General features: G+C 45.3%; 1 protein-coding gene across 1 annotated transcript; it reads left to right on the top strand.

Annotated features, from left to right (window-relative positions):
- The first annotated feature begins 1701 nt into the window (after positions 1-1701).
- TMED10 (transmembrane p24 trafficking protein 10) lies at positions 1702-17560 on the top strand. The gene is made up of 5 exons (XM_058835285.1): positions 1702-1996; positions 6008-6128; positions 10444-10517; positions 14756-14882; positions 15336-17560. The coding sequence occupies exons 1-5, from the start codon at positions 1769-1771 to the stop codon at positions 15455-15457; spliced, it is 672 nt and encodes a 223-aa protein (XP_058691268.1). The 5' UTR covers positions 1702-1768; the 3' UTR covers positions 15458-17560.
- The last annotated feature ends 3746 nt before the right edge of the window (positions 17561-21306 follow it).

The raw sequence follows: 21306 nt of genomic DNA, 5'->3' as shown, positions 1-21306 counted from the left end.
TAGCAACTTTCTCTGGAAAATAAGAGATTATTGAATGGTTTAAACATGTTACAAGGCTGGATACATATCACTGGTTTGAGGAATGTTCTTGCATGAAGAAATTTGTCGTGCTGTGCCTGTTTCATCAGGAATTTTATATCTTCATATTCTAGTAATCTGTGTTTCTTAAAGTTTGTGAAATAATAGCTATTTCTGCCTTAAGTGCTGCAATGGAAAGAATGTTTTCATTTGCAAATATACTTTGGCATATTGCAGAAAGGGCAAAATATTTATTTTATTATGGTTACGTTTCCAAATAATTTAATCGTCCAAGTAAGGGAAGGTTTGTGAACTGATAAGAAAAATAAAAATGTACTGAAACATCTATCAAGTGACTGTAAATCCCACTTCAAACAATAAACTGGAGCTTAAAGTAAGGGCAAAGGTCTAGTGCTGGGAGGTTTTTGTTGTTTTGGGTTTTTTTTTCTGAAAGTTTTTTTCTTTGTGAAGGTTTTTTTTATTTCCCTCCAAGCAATGAGGTCACTCCACCTCTGTACATTTGGGTTTAGTGCCTGTTCCTGCAGGAGAGTTTAATCATATTTTCTCAGTGAATATGAGCACAAGCAGACAAAAGCACTGAACTTTCTTTAAAATGCTCTGCAGGTGAACATCCAGGCATGACATTTGCCACTTAAAGCCTCTTTAGATTGAATTTTGTACCACCTCCTTGTTATTGCTTATCATTAAATACATGTTTTCACCAGAGAGAGAACACAGCTGGTGATGTTTAAGGAATAAAAGTGGAAAAATGGTGTATTTTTTTTTACTCAAGCTAATGGAAATAAAAAAAAGATATTTCGCTTTCTAGCAATGCTTCTATCCATTTCTTTCTTCCTGCTTTTCCTTACATCTTAGCACACCCAAATATTTGCAGCTGATCTCAGGAGCTGACTGCGGTGATCATAACCACACACCTGTGCAATTTTCCTCCTCCCTGTTTGCAGGTTACGCTGCAGAACAAGTCAGTGCTCCCACTTGTGTGCGTTCTTCCTGGCAGCTCCACTACCAGGCCAGGAGGCTGGGAATGGAGATGATGTGATGCCAGGGAAAACAGCAGCCCAAAGCTGGTCAGTGGTCGCTTAATGCCGCCTTCCTAAAGAGTAAAATATGTCAAGAGGAAAAAAAAGGAGAAAGTAGATCTGGGTATATGCTGGAAAAGGAGAGAAAAAAGTAATGCTCTGTTTTCAAAAATCATCATAATTTTATTTGCTGTTAAAAACACTTGGATACTCCTATTGAATGGTGTTTGCAAGGCATTGACGCAAAGAAGTGGGACATCTGATGAAACTGAATTTTCTTGTGTGAAGAAGTCAAGAGGGAAGTTACTCCTCAAAAATGAAAAGAAACCCATACAATAAACAGCAAGTGTCTCTCCCAGTGAAGGACTTCAGCTGGGAGGCAGTCTCACGGAAATTCACACTGCTCATCCATCCCTAGAATGCTCCTCCGCCTCAAAGCACGGTTTGGTTTTGTTCTAATTTTCCAACTCTTAAACCAGCGAAACCATTATTACTCGTTTCCGTCCGTTATTACTGGATTAACTTCATTACTCATTTGTTTTATAACGAAACAGCCTCCTGGAAGGGTCAGGCGTCGGGCCCCATGCCCGCGGCCCTCACTCCCTCACGAGGCCCCGCCCCGGCCCCGCCCCGCGCTGACGCACGGCGGCGTTGGCGGCGGTCACGTGCGGCGGAGGCAGGCCCGGCCCGCCGCACTCGGAGCCACCGCCATGCCGCTGCCGCCGCTGCCCGGCCGCCCCCGCCTCGGGCGGGCCCCGCTCCTGCCGCTGCTGCTGCTGCTCCTGCTGCCGGGCCCGGCGCGGCCCATCTCCTTTCAGCTGCCGGGCAAGGCGCGGAAGTGCCTGCGGGAGGAGATCCACCGCGACACGCTGGTCACGGGCGAGTACGAGATCAGCGCCCCGCCGGGCTCCTCCACCGGACCCTCCGCCAACCTCAAGGTGCGGCCCCCGCCGGCCGGGGGGGCGGGGGTGGCCGGGGCGGGCGGCGCGGCCCCGCCTCCCCTCGCCGGCCGTGCGGGGCGGGGAAGGAAGGACGGAAGGAAGGGGTGACGTGTTCCACGCGTGACACCGGCCCACGCGTGAGCCGACAGCCGCCCGGCCTGCGCCGCGGGACTCGCCCTGTGCCAGGGGCCACCAGCCTGCCCAGGAGCTCCGGGTGCTGGGCAGCGAGGGACCAGGGCAGCGTTTTAGCTTGAGCCAAATAGGAGCTTTTTCTCCCCAAAGATCGAGTTGCAGCGGCCCGTCCCGCAGTCTGCCATTTAATCCGCACACGATGCAGATTATCCGGTGCCTGGCGAGATGGGCCGCTCCGATAAAGCTGTACCAAGGCTGCTGACATTGCGTGAGCAGGAAAGGGTTATGGTGACGTGGCTTTCCGAGGGCTCCCTCCATGCGTAGGGCCTGGCACAACGGGATCCTGGCACAGTGGAATGGGGGCCGAGAAACCGTGTTCTGGTACACAGAATGACTGTTCTCATCTTGCTGTGTCGTGGCTTGCATGGATTTTAGCTGGGCAGATGTTTGCTGCAGGGAAGAAAATTATCTTGAAGGATCTTTAGGAAGTACAGGGTTGGCAGAATATACGTGACTAATACACGTGTGTGATACGGCTAGAAAACTTCAACAGTTTCACTTTAATTCAATAGCTTCACTTTAATTCTGCCCACAGTCTGCCTTTCCTAGGCTTTCTTCAAAATTCCAACCTAGCTGAATAAGGTCTGTTGCTAAATAGCGAGTTTATAACAGCCTTCTGTCCCTTTTTTATTTCTGTCTACATTCCCAAAGGTTTCAGTAGTAAGAATGCAAACAGAAACAGAATGGTCTGCTCAGGATCTGAACTTGGTGTTCTTGAGTATTTTAGAGCTCCTGAAATCAGGTTGCCTTTCCAGCATCTGCCTACCAATGCCTGAAGGCCCTGGCATTATTGTCAGTTGTGCTTGGTTATGGCTAGAGAAGGCTTCTTCTGTAGTATTTTTTAAAAATAATGTTCTTTTGTTCTTGCATCATTTGTGAGGGAGAACTTGTCTGTGTAGAGGCAGAGCCAAGCAGTATTAAGGCTTTAAAATGTTGATGTAGTATTTGCTTGGTAAGGCACGTGGACTTCAGATGGAGTGCCATGTTCCCATCTGTCTCTTACTGCTTGGTAACCAAGCCTCCTGGTTCTCAGGTTGCCCACTCTTAGGTCAGGTGACCCCAAGGTCTCTTCCAAAATTCACTTTTATGACACAGGATTTCTCTAAGGAGGTGATGGTGAGCCAGTGAATCCCATGTTTGAGTCTTGGTTGGCTTTGCTGATGAAGCTGATATCCAGGTGGTACTGCTTATAGAATTTATTTTTTGTTCGAACCATAAAATGAAATAATTTTTAAAAGCCCTGTACAGTTTAAAAAGCTACAAAGGAGAAAAAATAATGTATGCAACTCTTGCTTTCCTTCTTATTGTTCAGGTGTGCTGTGTCCTTCCAATATGCTGTGCTTGCTATAAGTGCTGGAACCTCTCTGAGAGGTGCCTGCTTTCACTGTGGTCTGTGTGGGAAGGGTCAGTTCAGGACATGATGTCTGCAGGTACTCACTGTTCTGCACTGGATGGTCTGCTGTGGCCCCTTGGATCAGGCCACCGAACAGAGGAGGGAGGAGGTTGGTAGCTAATTCTGTCCAGGCTCAGTTCGGTTCCTGCCGGTGAGCTGAGATTTGTGTGTGTGATCACCCAGCTCTAACAGTGGCACCCTCTGTGTTGCAGGAATCCTCTGGCTCTGCCAGCTGGCTGCTGCGGGGGGAGCCGAGGGCCCCTGAGCTCTCTTTTGGCAGCCACGTGCCTCTGCCCCATTGTCGAGCCCGACGGTATCGGGCTGTTTGTCAAGGGCAAACAATGCCCTGTCTGTAGGGGATTGCCTTACCGTAAATAACGTTAGAATAGCATGAAAAATCCCTTTCAGGTCGACTCCCCCACAAGCGTTCTGGCTGGGCTATTATCAGCTTCTCCCGCCCTCGCACACCCGGCTGAATAGGCAGTGTATTTGGCTGATTTGGGTAATGCTATTCAGTTTTGATGAAAGTGGATAGCAGAGCTTTTACTGTCCAGAGTGCTGTTCATGAGCTGCAAAGGGCAAAAATGGATCAAGCTGCATAAAGATTCGTTCTGGTGTCTACAAAGGCAGAGGAAAATAGTGCTCAAATTAATAGGGGCATCTGAGAGCTATGTTGTTCTGACTACTTTTGTGATGGAGAACCCGGTGTGCAAAATGTATGGTGTCGCGCTGATAAGGCATCTTGGTTAATCATGACTGCTCCACTAAGCAGCACGTGCCATATGGTGGTCAAATCACAGGCTTTTACATTGTGTTGGCATGGTCAAACATACACAGTCCTCTGCTGCAGATGGGCCTGCTCACTTGGGCCAAGCTTCCCAGTGCCTTGCAGTGCCTGTGGCTTCTAGACAGGAGGTAGCTGGTGGCTTGTGGCAAGGGGAGGGCAGCACAGCTGCCTGTGCCTGACTGCACAGGTGTGCTCTCATCTGCTTGCCACTTGAAAACAGGTACAGCTCTGAGCTGCTGCACAGAGAACAGTGCTTCTCATTGGTTCTCAGACACTGACAATGTACGGTGCAGGGGCAGCTACAGCAAATCGTCTAACAGGCCATTGTGGGATGATCTGTATATAGAGGAAGCTTGTTCCTAAAGTCTTGCCTGCTATGGTTTATACCATAAAGTGTGAGAATTTATATACTTGATTGTTTTTCCTGCCTAATGCAGCTACTCTCATCCATGGGTAGGTCCACACTTGTTTCAAATCCAGTGCTAGAGAGTTAATTAAGTGCTCTAATAAGAAGAAAGAATGTTTCCTTAGAATAGTTCTGGGTACATAGCCCTTTTGCATGGCCTATGTACAGGGACAAAGGCTGGAGTAAAGTAGAATATCTGACTTACCTTTTCCATGCCTCATATTATTTTGTGTAATTTGGTCTTATATACCTTTAAAATTATTCCCAAGCTTTTTCCTTTCTTCATCTCTAAGATTTTCAAAGACCCCTAGTAACTTTAGTGTCCGTGCTGTTTCAGACATACCTGTTAAAAATTAGCATCAAGGGAAAATGGGAAGCATTCCAGTGGAATACACGCTGTTAATTTTCATGCAGTGCTGTAACACCTGGTTTTTTCACCCCTTTCCTTGGTCAGAGTGTTTCAGCTGGATGGAGCCTCTAATTGAGCACAATTATTCTCAAGTTTGCGTCATTAAATGTGTGTCCTTTCTTTTTATACTCTTCGTTGAAGCATTTTTGTAGGTCTTCCACAGTTTTTGCCTATTTTTAGTAGTTTTATAGAGTTAGTGCCAAGCAATCATTATTCTGTCTGTGTAGTCTGAAGTGGCCACTTTCATGGGTCTTGGCACCCAAACCTTGTGTAATTCAGGGCTACACTCATGATCCATTTCTAGAGGATTAGACGTACCCTTCTCAGTTTCATCTTCTGGGGAATGTGACTCTTTTGTCCCATAAGTCTTCTCCCTATCTCTGTTGCTATGGGAATTAATGAATTTTGCTTGCAAAATAAAGGCAATGAATGACAGTTTGGTTCAGCTACAGTTCTTACATGTAGTCTGTATTTGGGATTCATAAGAGGAAGAGAAATTAATGTGGCTTTCAGTTTGGGATTTTTTTTTTTGATTTGTTGCTCAATTGCTTTTTGGTGGTGGTTTCTTTTTGGTGGTTGTTGTTTTCTGGTTGGTTGTCGGTTTTTTGGATCTAAGAGTCAATAATTACTTTGTAGTCACTCTGACTTTGTCAGGTCCTGGTGTGTGGATGAGGAGGGGAGGAATTGATATAGTCACAAAGAAGGAGAAAAACTGTTGAAGGCAGCAGATGCTAGCAGAGCTAGGATTGCTCTTGCTGCACAGGCAGCATGAGCTCACAGCAACAAAGTGCTGTTTCTTACCTTCATTGTCCCTCTTACAGATAACTGACTCGGCTGGGCACATCCTGTATGCCAAGGAGGATGCCACCAAGGGCAAGTTTGCCTTCACCACTGAAGACTATGATATGTTTGAGGCCTGCTTTGAGAGCAAGCTTCCTGTGGGTAAGTGAAATGAAAGATGTGCTGGCTGTTTCTAGCTTCTGATCAAGTTTGTGTAGCTATGTGGGTTAGGAAGACAAGTAAAGTGATCCTGAGTGTGGTCCCCCGAACACATTTTGACTTTTAGATCTTCTGGAGGTTGTGGCCAGTCTCACTGCAGAACATCCACTCTGTGTGTTGCATTTGAAGTAATCTGCTGTGGCTGTTGTGTAAAGCACTTGGGTTTCCTGTGAAAGGGGAATTGGGCATTTCTCCTGCAGAGGTCACCACAGTTGCAATGGGCGGCAGTACCAGTGAGCAAACCACATTTCTTTTGCCAGTTTCATATTTCTCCCCGTCTTGCAGTTGAGCCAGGACAGAGCTGGGTGCCATCATCTCCAGGACCTCTCTTTCACCCCAGCAGGCCATTTTTTCCCCATTTGGTAGAATGTGATCTATGCACAATGTTCTTGGCAGCTATCCTGCGATAGGTTGACAGCTATTTAATGAGGTTGGATTGTGTGTATATAGGGAATGTGTCCTTGATTTGCACCCACAACTGCTCTTTAAGTGGTCAATAAAGGGAAGGGGAAATGAGCAGGATGTCAGCTTTGCATTTGTGCTACAAGGATGGTTGCCTAACGAATGCAGAGGCTTGTTTCCTGTGAGTGTGACGCATGTACTGCTTTGAATGCCCGTCTCAACTTCAGGACAAACATGCTGAAAGTGGCAACATGTGGGCTCTAGTCTCATCAGTGGTGGTGTGAGCACATGCAAGTTTGTAGGTGCTAGATCTTTTTATGGTTACTGTCAGAGCTCTGCTCCTTGGGCCCAGTTTTTCTTAGGTCTTACCCTAAAAGACCCCAGAGTGTTTCACAGAGTATTCCTAGCAGCATTCCTCAAATCAGTTGAAAGGCAGCTGCCGTTTTGCTGTTTTTGCTACGTACGTAAGATGCAAACAGTTTGCAAGTTGAAGAGAATTTTACACAAAGAGAAAGTTATATTGCTTGCTGTGATTGGGAGGTATCTGGCTTGTAACACCTCTTCTGTGGTATTTTACAGATAAAATAGTGACCCCAAGTGCTCAGGATTATGTTTTTGTTTTACTCCAAAGGTAGGACTTCCAAATGTCCCTAACACATTGAGACATACAGGCACTAGTGACTCATCTGGGAGTCACTCATGCTATTTACTTACCAACACCTGGGTATTTGAGAAGTCTCCAGACAGTCCTGCAAATCTTTTCATAGCTTCCATGTGATCACACACTGAAGTGGGAAAGGTTTCTTTCTTTAGTTGTGTCTAGACTCTTGGTTCTGTGCTTTTGAGCAGAGGTTTCTTGCCTAGACTGAGCCCCTTACAGCTGTTTTGACTGTAGCAAATGTTTGTTCCCTGACTCCCTTGTTGCAAGTTTGTTTTAAAGCTTTCAATATGGTTGAGGATTAAGTATTTCTAAATGCAGTTTCTGCCTTGATGACCTGTGGGGCACTGAGCTGCCAAAATCTAGAGCTCATCAGCTGAGAACTGGAGCCTCTTTTGGAGGCTTTCTTTTTGGACCCAGGTGCCCCAAATTCCACCTAGAATATCTCCAGACTTCCCATGTCTGTGCTGGAATTATGTAAGTAAGGGACGTGACACTCTGAGGCTTGATCATCTGCAGGACTTGGTTAAGGTACTTGGAAAGAAGTAAGCACGTCACAAGGAAGTACCTTGTTTCCTCTATAAGGTCAGCATGGGAGTGGGGCAACTTACCAAATCTGTTTAATTCCCATGTTTCTCTTTAAAAGTTAGGGTCTTTTTCCTGGTCTTATGAAGTGAGTAATCAGGACTTCAGGCAGCAGCCGAGGTGGATGTTTGTGGAGTATTGAAATAGACAAACTGTTGGTAGAGGAAGCCTAGAGCTGTTGGATCTGAGGGGTTCAAGCAACTGGGATTTCTCAATCCCTAACCACAGAAATGAGGAAGGGGAAGTGAGAAGGAGATCTTATATCAAAGGTTCACCTTATTAGAGTGGAGAAGTTCTTAGGGTGCTTCTTGGAGCTGTATTTGCATAATGGACTTTTTGCCCTCTTCCCGGCAGAATGGTCTGGTCTTCCTGAGCACTCTTCTGCTCCCAGGCACATTTACTCTCATGGCCTCACCGCATTTTCCCTCTAGGGCTCTCCTGTGTGCTGATCTTTAACTGAAGGCTCCTTCTGTAATCCTTCTCTTCCCTAACTTTCTTAAGAGTGTTAGGACTCATTTTTTCTGGAATTCCTGTGGGAAAACTTTTTGATGTTCAGTTCAACCATCCCACTTTTCCACTGACTTTGCAAATTAAGAGCTCCCCTAATTTCCAAGAAAACAGTTCAGATGAGATGATCTCTTGAAGACATGAGGAGTTTAGGTATCAGTTTAGTTCATGATCTTTGAATCTCGACTGTTTTTTTTCTTTGCTGCTAATCCAGCCTGCTCTGGTGAGCCTTGGCTGAAGGAGAAGCAAGGGGTTTCTGAGGATCTGATGTGTGTGAAGGGAGCTAGCTGCCTTGGGCTTAGTAAGCTTACAGGAGAGCAGCTTGAGTTTTTCCCTGCCAGTTCCTGACAATGTTAACCTCTTGCAAAATGTCTGCTGTCCATCCCTTTGCACCTGGCAGCTTTAAGGTTTCTGGTTACTTACTGCCTCTTGGCAGCTCTCCCTTCCAGTTTAGCAAATTAATTCTTCTAGTTCTGTTCACTGGCCTTTTTATCTTTCTCATCTCTTCCTGCAAACTTTAGCTCTCAACTCAAGTTGCTATAATTTGAGCACCATAAAAAAAAACCTCTCACTGAACTGTGTGCTGTGAATTTTTTCCTGCAACTACTGTTGTCTGTCCTACCTGTCTGTCTCCATGCATGCCAGTAATGTGTGTGACATAAGCAGTCAAAACTTGTGGTTGGGGAAGGGAGCACTGGGGGTTGTATACAGCCTGTCTGTTAAAGAACAGTGCTGGGACTTCAAGGGTTTCTTACAGTAACTGGTCTTTTATAAGAAAACAATAAAATTCTTTCCTAGTCATAATTATCTGTTGGGGTCTTATATAGTGCTTTCCCGTAAGGAGACTTAAGAAGCTGTTTATAATTGATATGCACCATTTTATCAGTAGATTATTCATTGTCTTGCTAGCAGCAGAAGGTGATTCTACTCCGGTGTTGAAGAGCTGTTCAGTGAGTGGGTAGAGAAAAAATTTGGGGATGTTGTATTGAAGATCTGGAATATCTTTCAACTGGGGTAATCCATTATAAACTGTACATTGAATTTGTTTATGGACTGAGGTAATGCCCACCTATCAGTCTTCTAAGACAAAATGTGAGTATTGGACATGCTCCTGGATAAAGACTCTGAAATTCATAGTTTAAGTAAATTCAGACCTTGTGTTTTGCTGGCAGCCAGTTGAGGACAGCTGTATGTCCCAACATGCTGGGATTTGGAAATGTGCTACATACAGACGTTTTCTTGGTGGGTGGTATAGTAGAGAATAATACTCAGGTAAGCTGATGTGCAGCATTTTTGAGAGTATCTGATACGACTGTCTTAGACATTTTTTTCCCCTCTTATGAACGTTCTCAGATGTCACAGTTTGTAGCAGTTGAAAGAAGCTCTAAGCCACAAGTTTCCCTAGCCTGGGGGTTACAGCCTTGAAAGATACCCACTCTGCTGGTGTCTGCAGCCTTGTGTGCTGTTTGTGCAGCTCCAGCTGGCAGCTCTCTGAGGCAGTGTTTTCCCAGCTTCAGAAGCCTCTTGCTCTCTTGGGGCTTGCATTAGCAGTGTGGTTTTTGGGTATCTGAGATGGTTGGTAAAGGAATTGTCTTGGCTTCTGCAGACATTCCAGCATGTGAGGATCAGTAGTCCTTACATGTCATGTTCCTCAGCTGGAGCAGTTTATCATTTGCTCCTTTGAATGTAAAGCCTTTTACAGCCCCAGTAACCTTGACAAATTGCTGGTTCACTTCCTGTGAACGTGAGTTTCCCAGTTGAATATTTGTCCCTCTGGTGACTTGTCTTTCACTAGGCTGTCTCATAGCAGCATAGCATTCATGTTCTAGTCCTCTGCAGTTTTTACAGTGATTTGCATCCTGTAGACACTCAGTGAGTGCTTTTAGTTACAGCTTGTTCTCATTATCTTTGGGAGGCTCTCCTTCAGGCAGGATTTATTGTGAAGTCTCTGTATTTTTAGGCTGGACTGTACTGCCTCCGCAGTTAGCTGCAGACATGGAGGGAGCGGGGGGAGGGATTTGAGTTCTTCCTCACTGGTGGGAAGAGCTGGTGATTTCCTGGCAGGCTGAATGTTTCACACAAGGAATCCTTTCATTATGCTTCCAGGAACAGGGAGGATGCCGGACCAGCTCGTGACTCTGGATATGAAGCATGGCGTTGAAGCAAAGAACTACGAGGAGGTACATTCCCTGGCTGCCTGCACTGCAGGCTCCCCTTTCCCAGCACTCACGTGATGCCTTTTGTAGATCTGGGCTCGTGATGGGAAGCTCTTTTCCCAGTGGTGATGAAAGCCTGTCTGCAAACTACAATTGCAGCAAAGCTTTGTTATGGTAGGGGAAAAAAAAAAAATACAAACATCAACTAGAATTAATTCTGTGTTCTGGGAACTGGAGCCTAATGTGTGAATTTCTTTGCTAGGACAGCATGTCCCAGCTTCATAGGCATTAAAGGCAACAAGACACTGAGATGTGAAGTTTCCCCAGCCCCAGCAGCAGAGGTCATTTTAAGTTAATATCAGACCTTCTCTTAAAGGTCAAGTTTCAGTGTTCCTGATCTTACCTTCCTGCCTGTAGGATGTACTGGCTCAGCAGGCCTGAAATGGCACTTGTGTGTTTCTAAGAACTGGCAGTGTATCAGTGTAAAGGTGTTTGGCAGAGTAGTAGCTACTGTGGAATGGGTATTTGGTTTGAAGGTGTGACATTGGAAATAGTCATAAAAACCTAAACATTTCCATCTTAGGAGGACACAGCTTGCTTAGGCCCAAGAGCCAGCTGTGGAGAGTGGCAGTTACTTTGTGGCTGAGACAGTCCTGTCTGGTTTGAATGCTGAATTTTTATGGCAGCTATCATGCTTTTGGCTCAATAGAATTTGGGATCAGTCATTCCCCAGTACAGAGCCTGTGCCTAAGAAAATGAGAATTATTGGTGAAGAAAGAGTCTCACAAATGATTGCTGTGTCCACTGTGCATAAGAGCATGGGATATGCCATAAAGAGGAGAGCAGGAAGCAGAGGAGGCTGCGCATGGTTCCAGATAGAAAATTAACAAATTTCTGAGATGGTTGTGCTGGTGTTCCTGTATCCTTTCAAACTTTGGGCTGTCTGGTCTTACGTGATTTAAATTGTTTGGGAGCACTTCCTGTGTGGGCTGTAAGGAGGTGCTTGAGGTCAGGGAGGAGCAGAGGAATCATAGTTTAAGTCAGTCTGGAGCACATCCTACATGGAGAGTAAAAATGTGCCTGGGGTCAGGGAAGAGTGGAGCACTCATAGGGCCAGCTGTCTGTCAACCTGCTGCTGAGGGATTGCAAGATGTTGAGATTTTTTGGGGTGAATCTCTGAGAGTGTAACTGGAAGGATTGTATTTGCTAAATGTACAGAATCCCTTTAAATACCACTCCAGAGCATACTCCAGAGTTACATTACTGTAGTGCTACCTAGAAGCACTGTTGCTGTGCAGAAAGGTTCTCTTATGCCTGTTTATCTACATACTCACTGGTTGTACTGATAAAACTCTTGGAATAAATGCATCTCTCATGCTCATTGAGGGAAAAGATCCATGGACGAGTACAAGAGATGAAGAATTTAGACTTGCAGTCCCACTTGATACCAAATGCAGATCTTGGCAGCCCCAGCAAGCATCCTTGACTTGTGAGGACCTCTCAGAGTGGTAGACTGTATTGAGCCTTGTTGAGCAGCATGTCTGCAAAGGACTCAAACTGATTTATTGTTTGTACAGCTGCTATAGATGTTTAACCACACTGCTTTGCAGTGTGTTTTCTTTTTTTCACCATCTCTCTTCTCAGTTTGCTGTAGAAGTTGTGAGTTTTGACTTGGCAGGTTGCTGTAAGGCCTCAGAGGGCAGAAATGTTGCTCGGGTTTCTCTCATGGAATTGCAGCCTTTCTGAGCTTTTTGCTTGTGATGTTCTTCATTGTTGAGTACCAGTGATCTGTTGTACAGCCATAGTTCTTGTTGAATTGCTGCAAGGAGACTTGATTCAGGGAGTTTAATGAGGGTCACTGATACTGTCTAAGTCTGGCTTCATAAACTTTCATAGATCCAGGCATTCTTGGAGTAAAGCAGCTGGAATAGTTAAGCTGGATTAGAAGATCTAATTGCAATGTCATACCTTAGTTATCTGGATTTGGAAGAAATAACTTTATCCATTCAAGAAGTAGAAATGAAGATATAGAAAAGTGAAATGATTTCTGATGGCACTAAGAATGCTTGATGATCTAGGTTTTTTTCCACATCAACTACTCTTTGTCAATTCTTGGCTATAGTGTATCTCTTTCTATGCTAGGAAGAGAGTTAGGCTTTGACAAATCTTTAAGTTATCTCTGGGAAGCTCATTGGAGTTGTTATCTTGGTGCTGGTGGTCCAGACGTTCTTTCTGGAATGATGATGTTCCACCACCTCAGATGCTTGGTGGGCATTTTTTACAAAATCTCTTGGAGCAGCTGTGCATATTGGGTTCATTAGGGGTAAAAGGTTCCAGGACTGCCCGGGTAGGTTGTGGTGTTTAAGGAAAGACTGGACATGGTACTTAGTGCCATGGTCTGGTTGTCATGGTGGTGTTAGGTCTTAGGTTGGACTTGATCTCAGAGGTGGTTTCCACTCTAATTGATTCTGTGATTCAGGATACACATCTTGGAATACATGCAGGACTAAAAGTAGCTATTAGATGTTTGTAGCTACATCTATTAAGAGCAGCTGAAGGGATGCAGATGGAGCAGATAAACCTTGCTTTTTCCCAGTGGAACCCTTGTAGCCTTCTGTGGATGAGGAAATGAGCCCTCAAGGAAGATAATGGAGCTGGTCAGCACAGGGCTAGCTTGTCAGTACAGCTACTCAAGACCTTGTGTGTGTTACAGACCTGCTGCCCTAGCAGTGTCAGCATAGTCTGGGCTATAGGCATGCAGACACTGGTGCCAGTTTTTCAGCAAAGCTCTCTGCTGGCAGATATGTGGCCAGGCCACAGGATTTTGTCATTACAACCTATTGGCTAGAAAGCAGGAGGGGGTTAACCTACTCCTTCCTACCCCTCCTCTCAAACACACTCCAAACTGACACTGCTGTGCTGGCAGAGCTATAATATACAGCTTGCCTCAGCAGAAAAATCCTCAGATGATTGTTTGATGGCTTGCTGCTTGCCAGGATATGTGTGTCATGTGGAGACCCTTCAGTGGAATGGCTGATTAGCTAGCTGGTTTGGTCACGAGCATCTCTTCAGCTCTGCCTCTGTTGCCCAGGCAGCTGCCTCTGGAAGTGGCATTTTGGGGATTCTTTCATGCTGGATACCCTGTTGCCTGCCTGTCAGCATGGATCACTGAGAGATGGGCATCATGCAGCTTATATCTGAATAATCCTGTGAGGCTGAGACTGGTGGTGAACTGCTGGTGCTTTGTGTGTTTTCTGTAACTCATCTTTCTTCTGCTGCATTACCTGAGACACAGCATCTGGCCTTCATGGCAGGGGCCTGTCACTTCTTGGTAATAGTGACAAATTCTCTGCAAGAACCGCAGTTATCCAAACCTCATGCTGCAGAAGTGTCAGGAATTGCAGTTAGCTTCCCTTGAGTGTCCTTGTGTCACAGGTTTTATGTGACGCGTGTGTCAGTCTATAGCTACAACTGGGGCAGAGACACATGTCTACACATTCAGCTTGAACAATTGCTCTTGTGTGCTGTGCTTTCTAACATAATTTTGCAGTGGGTTTTTGGTTTTGGATACCAAGCGCGTGAGCCGTGGGGCTGGGCGTTGTGCCCAGGAGCGATGTTCCAGCGTTCCTGAGGGACGCGGGCTGTTCCCGACGGGAGCGGGCCCGGCAGCGGCCCCGCAGCGCCGCCCGCTGGCTGCGGGCTCCTTGCCGACAGCCTGGGCTGCCCTGCGGCTTCCGTCTGAGCTCTGATAAAAAACCCGAGATCTTGTGGCATAATCAAGCCGCTGCTCCTGGGAACCGGGCTGCCTGGGCTTTCTGGAGCATTAGCGAAGGGAGTCTCGGTGCTGATAGCCTGTGAGCCTGTGGGACTGTATTGTACAGATATGCAGGTTAGTCACCTGTATCTCAGTCTGTGACTTATGCTCACTGGAGGTTTAGTCATGTGGCAAGATCTTCTACCCACTCCTCAGAAGCCAACTGTGAATAAGCTAACATTAAGCCGAATAAGGAAGAAGTGTGCTTGCATGCATGCTGTGCTCCTACATTGTGTAGGAGGAGTAGTAGGAAAGTGTGTTTCAGCAAACAGGTGGGAGAAGTGATAGTGTTTTGTGCAATGGTAGTTTCTGGCTTGTAGAGGTATTTCCCGAGGGGAAGGATGCCCCAGATCTGTAGCATGTGGGGAGGAGTGGTTCAAAACGGCAGTGAAAACCCATGTGGGAGTTTTTGGTTTTGGTTCAGTGATTTGACTCTCCTGTTTTCTAGATTGCTAAAGTGGAGAAGTTGAAACCCCTGGAAGTAGAATTGAGGCGCTTGGAAGATCTTTCAGAGTCCATCGTTAACGACTTTGCCTATATGAAGAAACGAGAAGAGGAGATGAGGGACACAAATGGTGAGAGTCTGTGTGCCCCTTCAGAGGGATGGAACTCTAAAACCCCTCATTTCTGCTAAATGTGTTATTAGGACAGCATTTGGAGATCAAGCAATTATAGTGGTCTCTGCCTGTTCTGTTCCTAGTAAGGGAAACCTGAAGCAGTCACTGCACTTGTTGCACTGAGTCTTGTTGTTCTGTCTCTAGAAATCATTTCTGTCTCCATTCCTAATGTGAATTACTCTGCTCCATTCAGTGTTGCCCATTAACCACAGCTTCACCTTGTTCCCTCTTATTATCCTTCTTGTTGTTCCCTCTGCTCTTATTCTCAAGTGCTGCTGGTTATCAGGTGCCCTTGCCGTCATGTTATATGGCTTTTGCATGGCAGAGGAGAAGAAATCCTGGGAACTTTGCCATCTTGGGGTGCATCCTGTAATGCCAGACTCAGGTGCAGTGGTTTGTTGTCTGTTTCAGAGTCGACAAACACCCGGGTTCTGTACTTCAGCATTTTCTCCATGTGCTGTCTCATCGGACTGGCCACCTGGCAGGTTTTCTACCTGCGTCGCTTCTTCAAGGCCAAGAAGCTGATTGAGTAAAGGAGCAAATCTTCTTCCCCCTCCTCTCAGACCCAGCTGGACACCGCTGGACCTAGCCATGGCCTCCTGGAGCCATCTTACAGATGATACCCACTGACTGGAGCTTTTCTGGAGGAACTTGGACCCTAAAGGGGGAGGGGAGCCTGAACATCGGAGGCAATGGGGGACTTGTGAAATCCTGTTGGATGTTGAGGGTGGGGGAGGTCATGATGGGTTTGGGTATTCCTGGGGCAGCGATTAAATAAAAAAAGATGTTTCCATGACAGCTGCAGCAAGTTTTTTGCGCTGTCTATTCTCCTTTTATAATCATGGCTTGATGATGTCTCCCATCTGTCTGTGACTGCAGTGTTACTCAGAACCACCTGACCCTGCTGCGCTCTTTAGGTGGCATGCAGGTCACACCGGGGCAGAGCAGGGGGATTCCCTGTCCTCACCAGCTGGGATCTAAGCCTCGAGCAAATGGAGATGAGTGCAAAGCAATAGGATTCGTCATTCCAGCAGGGCCTGAGAATAGAGGGTCTTCCAAGGTTTGGTCCCTGTTGTGGACTTCTGTGTTTCTCCCTGTGGGAGCTGGTGTCTTTGTGCTGACAGGTCAGAGCACTTGAGCATATGGTGATTCAGCCTGGAGGAAGGGGAGCCTTCTAAGGCGGGCTTGGAAGTGTGTTTGAGCTTGGAAAGAGGCCTGCTTTGCTCAGATAAGCTATCCAGCCTTGTCCCACCCTTCCCCCACGTTTGTCTTGGATTTGCCTCTCTTGTTTTGAAATGGTGCAGCAGCTTTCCTGAAAACCTTGGTCAGGAACAGCCTTTTGTGCAGGAGGCCTCGGTCAGATACAGTCACAGAGCAGATGGGAGAAGGTCATGCTAGGAAACTTGGTCTTACATTGAGCAGGAGACTTCTCATCTATCCATGCAGCTGGCTGAATGTCATCTTGAGACCTCAGAGCAAGGTGAGCTGATGCTCACATGAGGGCCTGAACCCTGCATTGAGGTCTGAGGGTACAAATAGTGCTGTGCAGGGTAGCAGAGGAGTTGGAAAAAATGTGGATGAAAGAAAAGGCAGTACAGGTTGGGAATAGGCTAGCTCTACATATGAGGGGGCAGTCTGAACTGTGCGCTCAACAGAACTGTTATTTTCCTGTGCAGTACTAGATGGCAAGAGCCAGCAGCTTCTTGCCATTTCTCAGCTGTCCAGATGGCACTATGTTAAATAAAACAGGCAGGGAAAAAGCAGGTTAACTTCCTGGACTTGCTGCAGTTTTTAGGCAGTGATTACAATTCTGTCATTGTCTCTGCATTCCTTCAGAGCAAGTGGTTCAGCAGCACAACATTCTGGTGTCCTGTGTCCAGATACTTCTGGGTAGGGATGGGGTTGTCATGGCCCTGGACCCAGCCTAGCAGTTTCAAAAAAGCATAGTTTTATAATTTCTGACCCGAGTCTGATGTATTACTAGGAAGGAAACAGTTGTCCAGGGTGAGACAATGGAAAAGAGGATGTAAAGATGATCTCCTGTCATCTAAATACATTAGTTCTTTGCCATTCCCAGGTTCCTGGAGTTGTTAGTTCCACTGCAAGTACTTTGATTGCTTTTAATTTGTTTGTTTTTTGATAAAGCCATATTAGGATCCTAAGTCCACTCCTCCGCCCTTGCATCCATTTTATCCTTGTGTGTTTTTGAAAGCTGTTACAGTGCACAACAGCAGCAGTGCCACAGGACTGAATTACAGAAGTCATTTGAAGGTGGTTTTAGGTCCTACAGTTTGAAGCCTGTAGATCTGTTAAGGTTTTGCTTTTGTTTTTATATAACTTGAGAAGACAGTACAAGAAAGGGGCTTTTCCAGTCCTGTCTGTTTTGATATCCTCTCCCCATCCCTATCTGAGTACAAAGTTATCTTAAATATGATGGTGAGGCCTTAAGTTCCCCAGGTGACTGTTACACTGTCATCGTTCTGGTGTTACGTTTTGACCTTCGCTGTACTGGTGTAGTTACTGGGGAGCAGGTGCGGGGCACTGGTGTGGATTTACCTGTAATGACTGGTTGGGGGACTTTTGTCAGCTTTCTCAAATAAAATTTTTTTGGGGAAAACAACCCACCTCACCTTGTTGCTGTGAGTCTTGTCCTCTTTGTGCATGTTCCTACAGACTGCTGTTTCCTGAAAGTTGACCTGTCACAGGAAGCAGCAAGTAAATCAACTCTTCACAAGCCTTAGGCTTCTCTAGTAACAATTTCTTCTACACTTGGGAAGGGTACACAGGCTTCCCTGCAAGGACAGCAAGTGAGGTGTCCTAATACAGGTTTCTACCATTTTTGCCTTTCTCCCTCCCCCTGTCCTAATTATATGGAGGAATTTTGAGGCTTGTAGTGAAAAAAGGGCTGGTGCTCTGGGGTACCAGATCAAATTTTTCACCATCAGCTCTCATGTAAAATTTTGTTAAGACAAACAGAAGTACTTTCAGTTTTGTACTTTGGAGGAGATTGAAAACTGTTGCAGAGATGAGTTGGTAGCATGTGAGTGGGAGATACTGAAGATAGTGGTTAGGTATTTACTGAAATGCTGTCAGATCTCTGCTGACCCTGCAAGCCTTTTGTTATGCAGTAGCCAAGTGAGATATGCTGTGTAACAGGATTGGGGACATACAAATCTTAGATAACTAGTTAGTAATGTTAGGGAGAATTTCAGGAAGGGAAATCCCCAGATCTCTAGATAAGGATTAGCCTCTGCAAGTTCTTTCCCAGATGAATACTTTGGGTATGTGAAATCCTAACAGCTGCTTGCATGCGGTAGGTTGGTAGTGGGTCTTGGTTGGTTTATGGCACTGGGGATGCAGGGCTGGTGTCTTCGTTCCATTTCACTTCTGGGAAATAGGCTGAAGTTGAGCTGTTGCAGATGCTTGGGTCTGAGCCCATCTTTATGTGTGACAGATGCATCACTGGTAAATCTATGATTGCCTGTAGCAAACTGCATCAGATGTTTCCAGCCTCTTCCACCCACTTGTCAATGTGACTAACGATGTAATTATCACAGTACTTAACTCAGCACGTGAGCATTCCTAAGTAAGATATATCTTTGTGTATTCCACCTCCTGCTCTGCCAGCGTGGGCTGCACCCTGTACAGAGTACCCACTGCAGCTGCTGTTTGCGTACATATGCAAAGGGGATGAACATTTTACACGCTTGCTCATTTTTTACAAGCTACTCAGGTATGTGAGAAGTAACCCAAGTGTACAACATCTGTGTTTTCTTCTAATTGGCAGATGAGAGACATTGACTCAAACTGGTTTAGCAACTGGCTGTCAAGATTATGAGGGGATTACCGCCCATACATTTTGACGGGTCCTGAGGCAGAGGTTTGGGAAAGTAGCATGGCCTGTCTTTACCTCTGTCAGTTCATGTGGTATATTTCTGTCTCCCATATCTGTAGTTGTGTCCCTCTGCTGTACTTGTCTTTCAGATGCCTAAGATGGCCATGATTTTAGTGAACAAAGTCTTTGGGAAGTGAACTTCTCTTATGTTGAAAGTGGCTTATTGGGAAAGAGAGACAACAAAACTGAAATGGATAAATCTTTCAGAGAAGAAAAAAAAAGGTTGGGTCTGGTGAAGACTACAGGAGTTCAGTGCTGGCAGGTCTTTTCTGCTGCCCCTTATCCACCTGGAAAATTTGTCAGACTTGTGCTTTTTTCTTTCTTCCCCCAAATCACTGCATGTGGTGGTGTGGTAGCTGGGCAGACCAGAGTCAGGTAACCTTTCTCTGAGGAGACTGAAAAGAGCAGAGGGTTTAGAAAAACTGCCAGTTGGCTTTTCTTGGACCTTTTTGTTAACCTGAAGCAGGTGAGCCCAAGCCTTTGGTACTGCACTAAAACATTTGTATTTGCTCAGTAGTGTTGGAGGAATCCTGTTTTGCTTTGCAGCGGAAGGACCAGCAGGAGCTAGAAATTTCTCTGCTCAGCTGCAACTGAAGTGACTTAAACTTTCTACAAAATTCTAGTAAGAGATTCCCATTTGCTCCTTCTGTTGCCAGGGGTCTATGTGTTTTATCACCTCGAACTCAATGCACTAGCATCTACATTTCCAGCTCGCTGACACAGCCTGCCAGAGGACCTGTGATCTCTTGGTGTCCATCCCAGCGATCTTTGCTGTGAGGATCATTGCTTTAGCTCATGTTTGGAGAAAGCTGCTGTGTCCTAAAGGACTAATTTGTCTTGTATTTTAGTTTCTGCAATAATATGTCCATGTTGAATAACTTCCTTTGGGGGCACATAACCCCTAAAAAAGCAACGACAGGACCATGCTCACATTGCATTTTCTCATTTCGGTGGTTTCCTGTCACTTAATTTCCTTTCACAGCTGGTATTCCTGAGGTAGCTTTCCCCTGAGCTTTCAAATCGATTGCATTATGTGATCTTTGCACAAACTGCACCGAGATGTTCTGCTGGAACTGTAATGGTAAGAACTTGTTTTTCCTTGGTTATTTGGTGGATGCTGTTCCTACAGCTGCCAGTAGACGAGGCAGTCAGAGGAGATGAGGTGCTTGTGTTTTCCTGCTATGTTCTGTGGTAGCTCTGGTCTGACCTGCTGTAGAGTTTTACCCTCTAGCATTTTCTCACCCATACCAGCTGCTTGGACTTTTCTTCCCCCCAAGTGTACTTTGTTTGGACAATCTTCCCTCACACGTAAAGTATTTGCTATACATATGTAACAGGATTTACATGGTGTTGTCTTCTTAATTATAATTAACCATGTAGATGCCTTGTCACTTCTTTCTCAACATGGGCTGATCTTTCCTTGTAATATGTGGGCTGATATTTCCTTAGTAATATAACCAATGTACTGCCTTGACTCTGAAAACCATGAATGAGATCTTTGAAGTAAGGCAGATGCTTGCTAGGATTTGGTTTAAACGACAGTTTTCTTACCCTTATCCAAATTCATCCTTCAATACTCATTTTGCAAGAGGGAAAATGACACATTGCCCCTTGATGGGGGCTTGATGATCTGATTTCTTTAAATGCTTGAGTAAAAAATACAATGTAAAGTCAGGTATGAATTCTTCAGTCATATTCCAATAAACCTGAGTGTGCAGCAACTGCTACTTATCTTAGGGGCATCTTGCTGTTAGAATTAGTGCCTGCTTCTTAAAGGGTAGTAAAGGCAATGCTGTGGGGTGGCTAAACCTGATCGTAGCTACTACTGTAAGCATTTTGTGGAAGAATTTGTGAGATACTACAGATAATAATGGTCAAGATAGCTCTACTTTTCAAATAGGAAAAATGAAGATTGACTTTTTTCAATTATTCTTCTGAATTTCTACAACTGTTCCAAATTCCTTAATCCGATTTTCATGAGATTTTTGTCATGTAGATTTTTAAAAAATTATTAGTATTTGACAGGTGACATTTTGCTAAGTACTCTCCTTCCAAGGGAGGGACTAGATGATATTTAGCAAGACACATCTGAGTTTTTTCATCCATTATTCCAAAATTCTTTATCCTAAAACTGACATGCTGTTTTTTCTGGTCCAAAGGACATCAACTTTGTACGGAAATAGTTTCAGTGCACGACAAATAGATATTGATGTATAAGTTACAATAGGTGCATATAATGCTAAACACCTCCTTAACCTTCAGCACCTTGCAAGGAGCATTGTTTATTCTTTCAAGCATCTTCACAAGGTAGTGAAATAAGAGCTAACTGAGCTCCATTGCACTTGGGTTTAGGGCTTTGTGCTTTTAGCTCCTGAGGTCTCCTGTGAGGGTTGGATCACCTGTCTTGAAGTGAATGTTCTCTGTCACTCAACTCCAGTTTCCTACCTGTAGCTGTGACCACAGAACTTTGTAAATAAAAGTTGAAAC

Source organism: Poecile atricapillus, chromosome 1, assembly GCF_030490865.1.
Source record: "Poecile atricapillus isolate bPoeAtr1 chromosome 1, bPoeAtr1.hap1, whole genome shotgun sequence".
NCBI classification, from domain to species: Eukaryota; Metazoa; Chordata; class Aves; order Passeriformes; family Paridae; genus Poecile; species Poecile atricapillus.
The sequence above is the reverse complement of the archived record's forward strand: the minus strand, read 5'-3'. Positions and strand labels throughout refer to the sequence as shown.

What these genes read in the sequence shown, in the direction of transcription:
- TMED10 (XM_058835285.1), top strand. Translation starts at nt 1,769, where the DNA reads ATGCCGCTGCCGCCGCTGCCCGGCCGCCCCCGCCTCGGGCGGGCCCCG. An exon ending in GACCCTCCGCCAACCTCAAG is followed by an intron (nt 1,997 to 6,007) that starts GTGCGGCCCCCG and finishes TCCCTCTTACAG; the next exon opens with ATAACTGACTCGGCTGGGCA. An exon ending in GGAGATGAGGGACACAAATG is followed by an intron (nt 14,883 to 15,335) that starts GTGAGAGTCTGT and finishes TGTCTGTTTCAG; the next exon opens with AGTCGACAAACACCCGGGTT.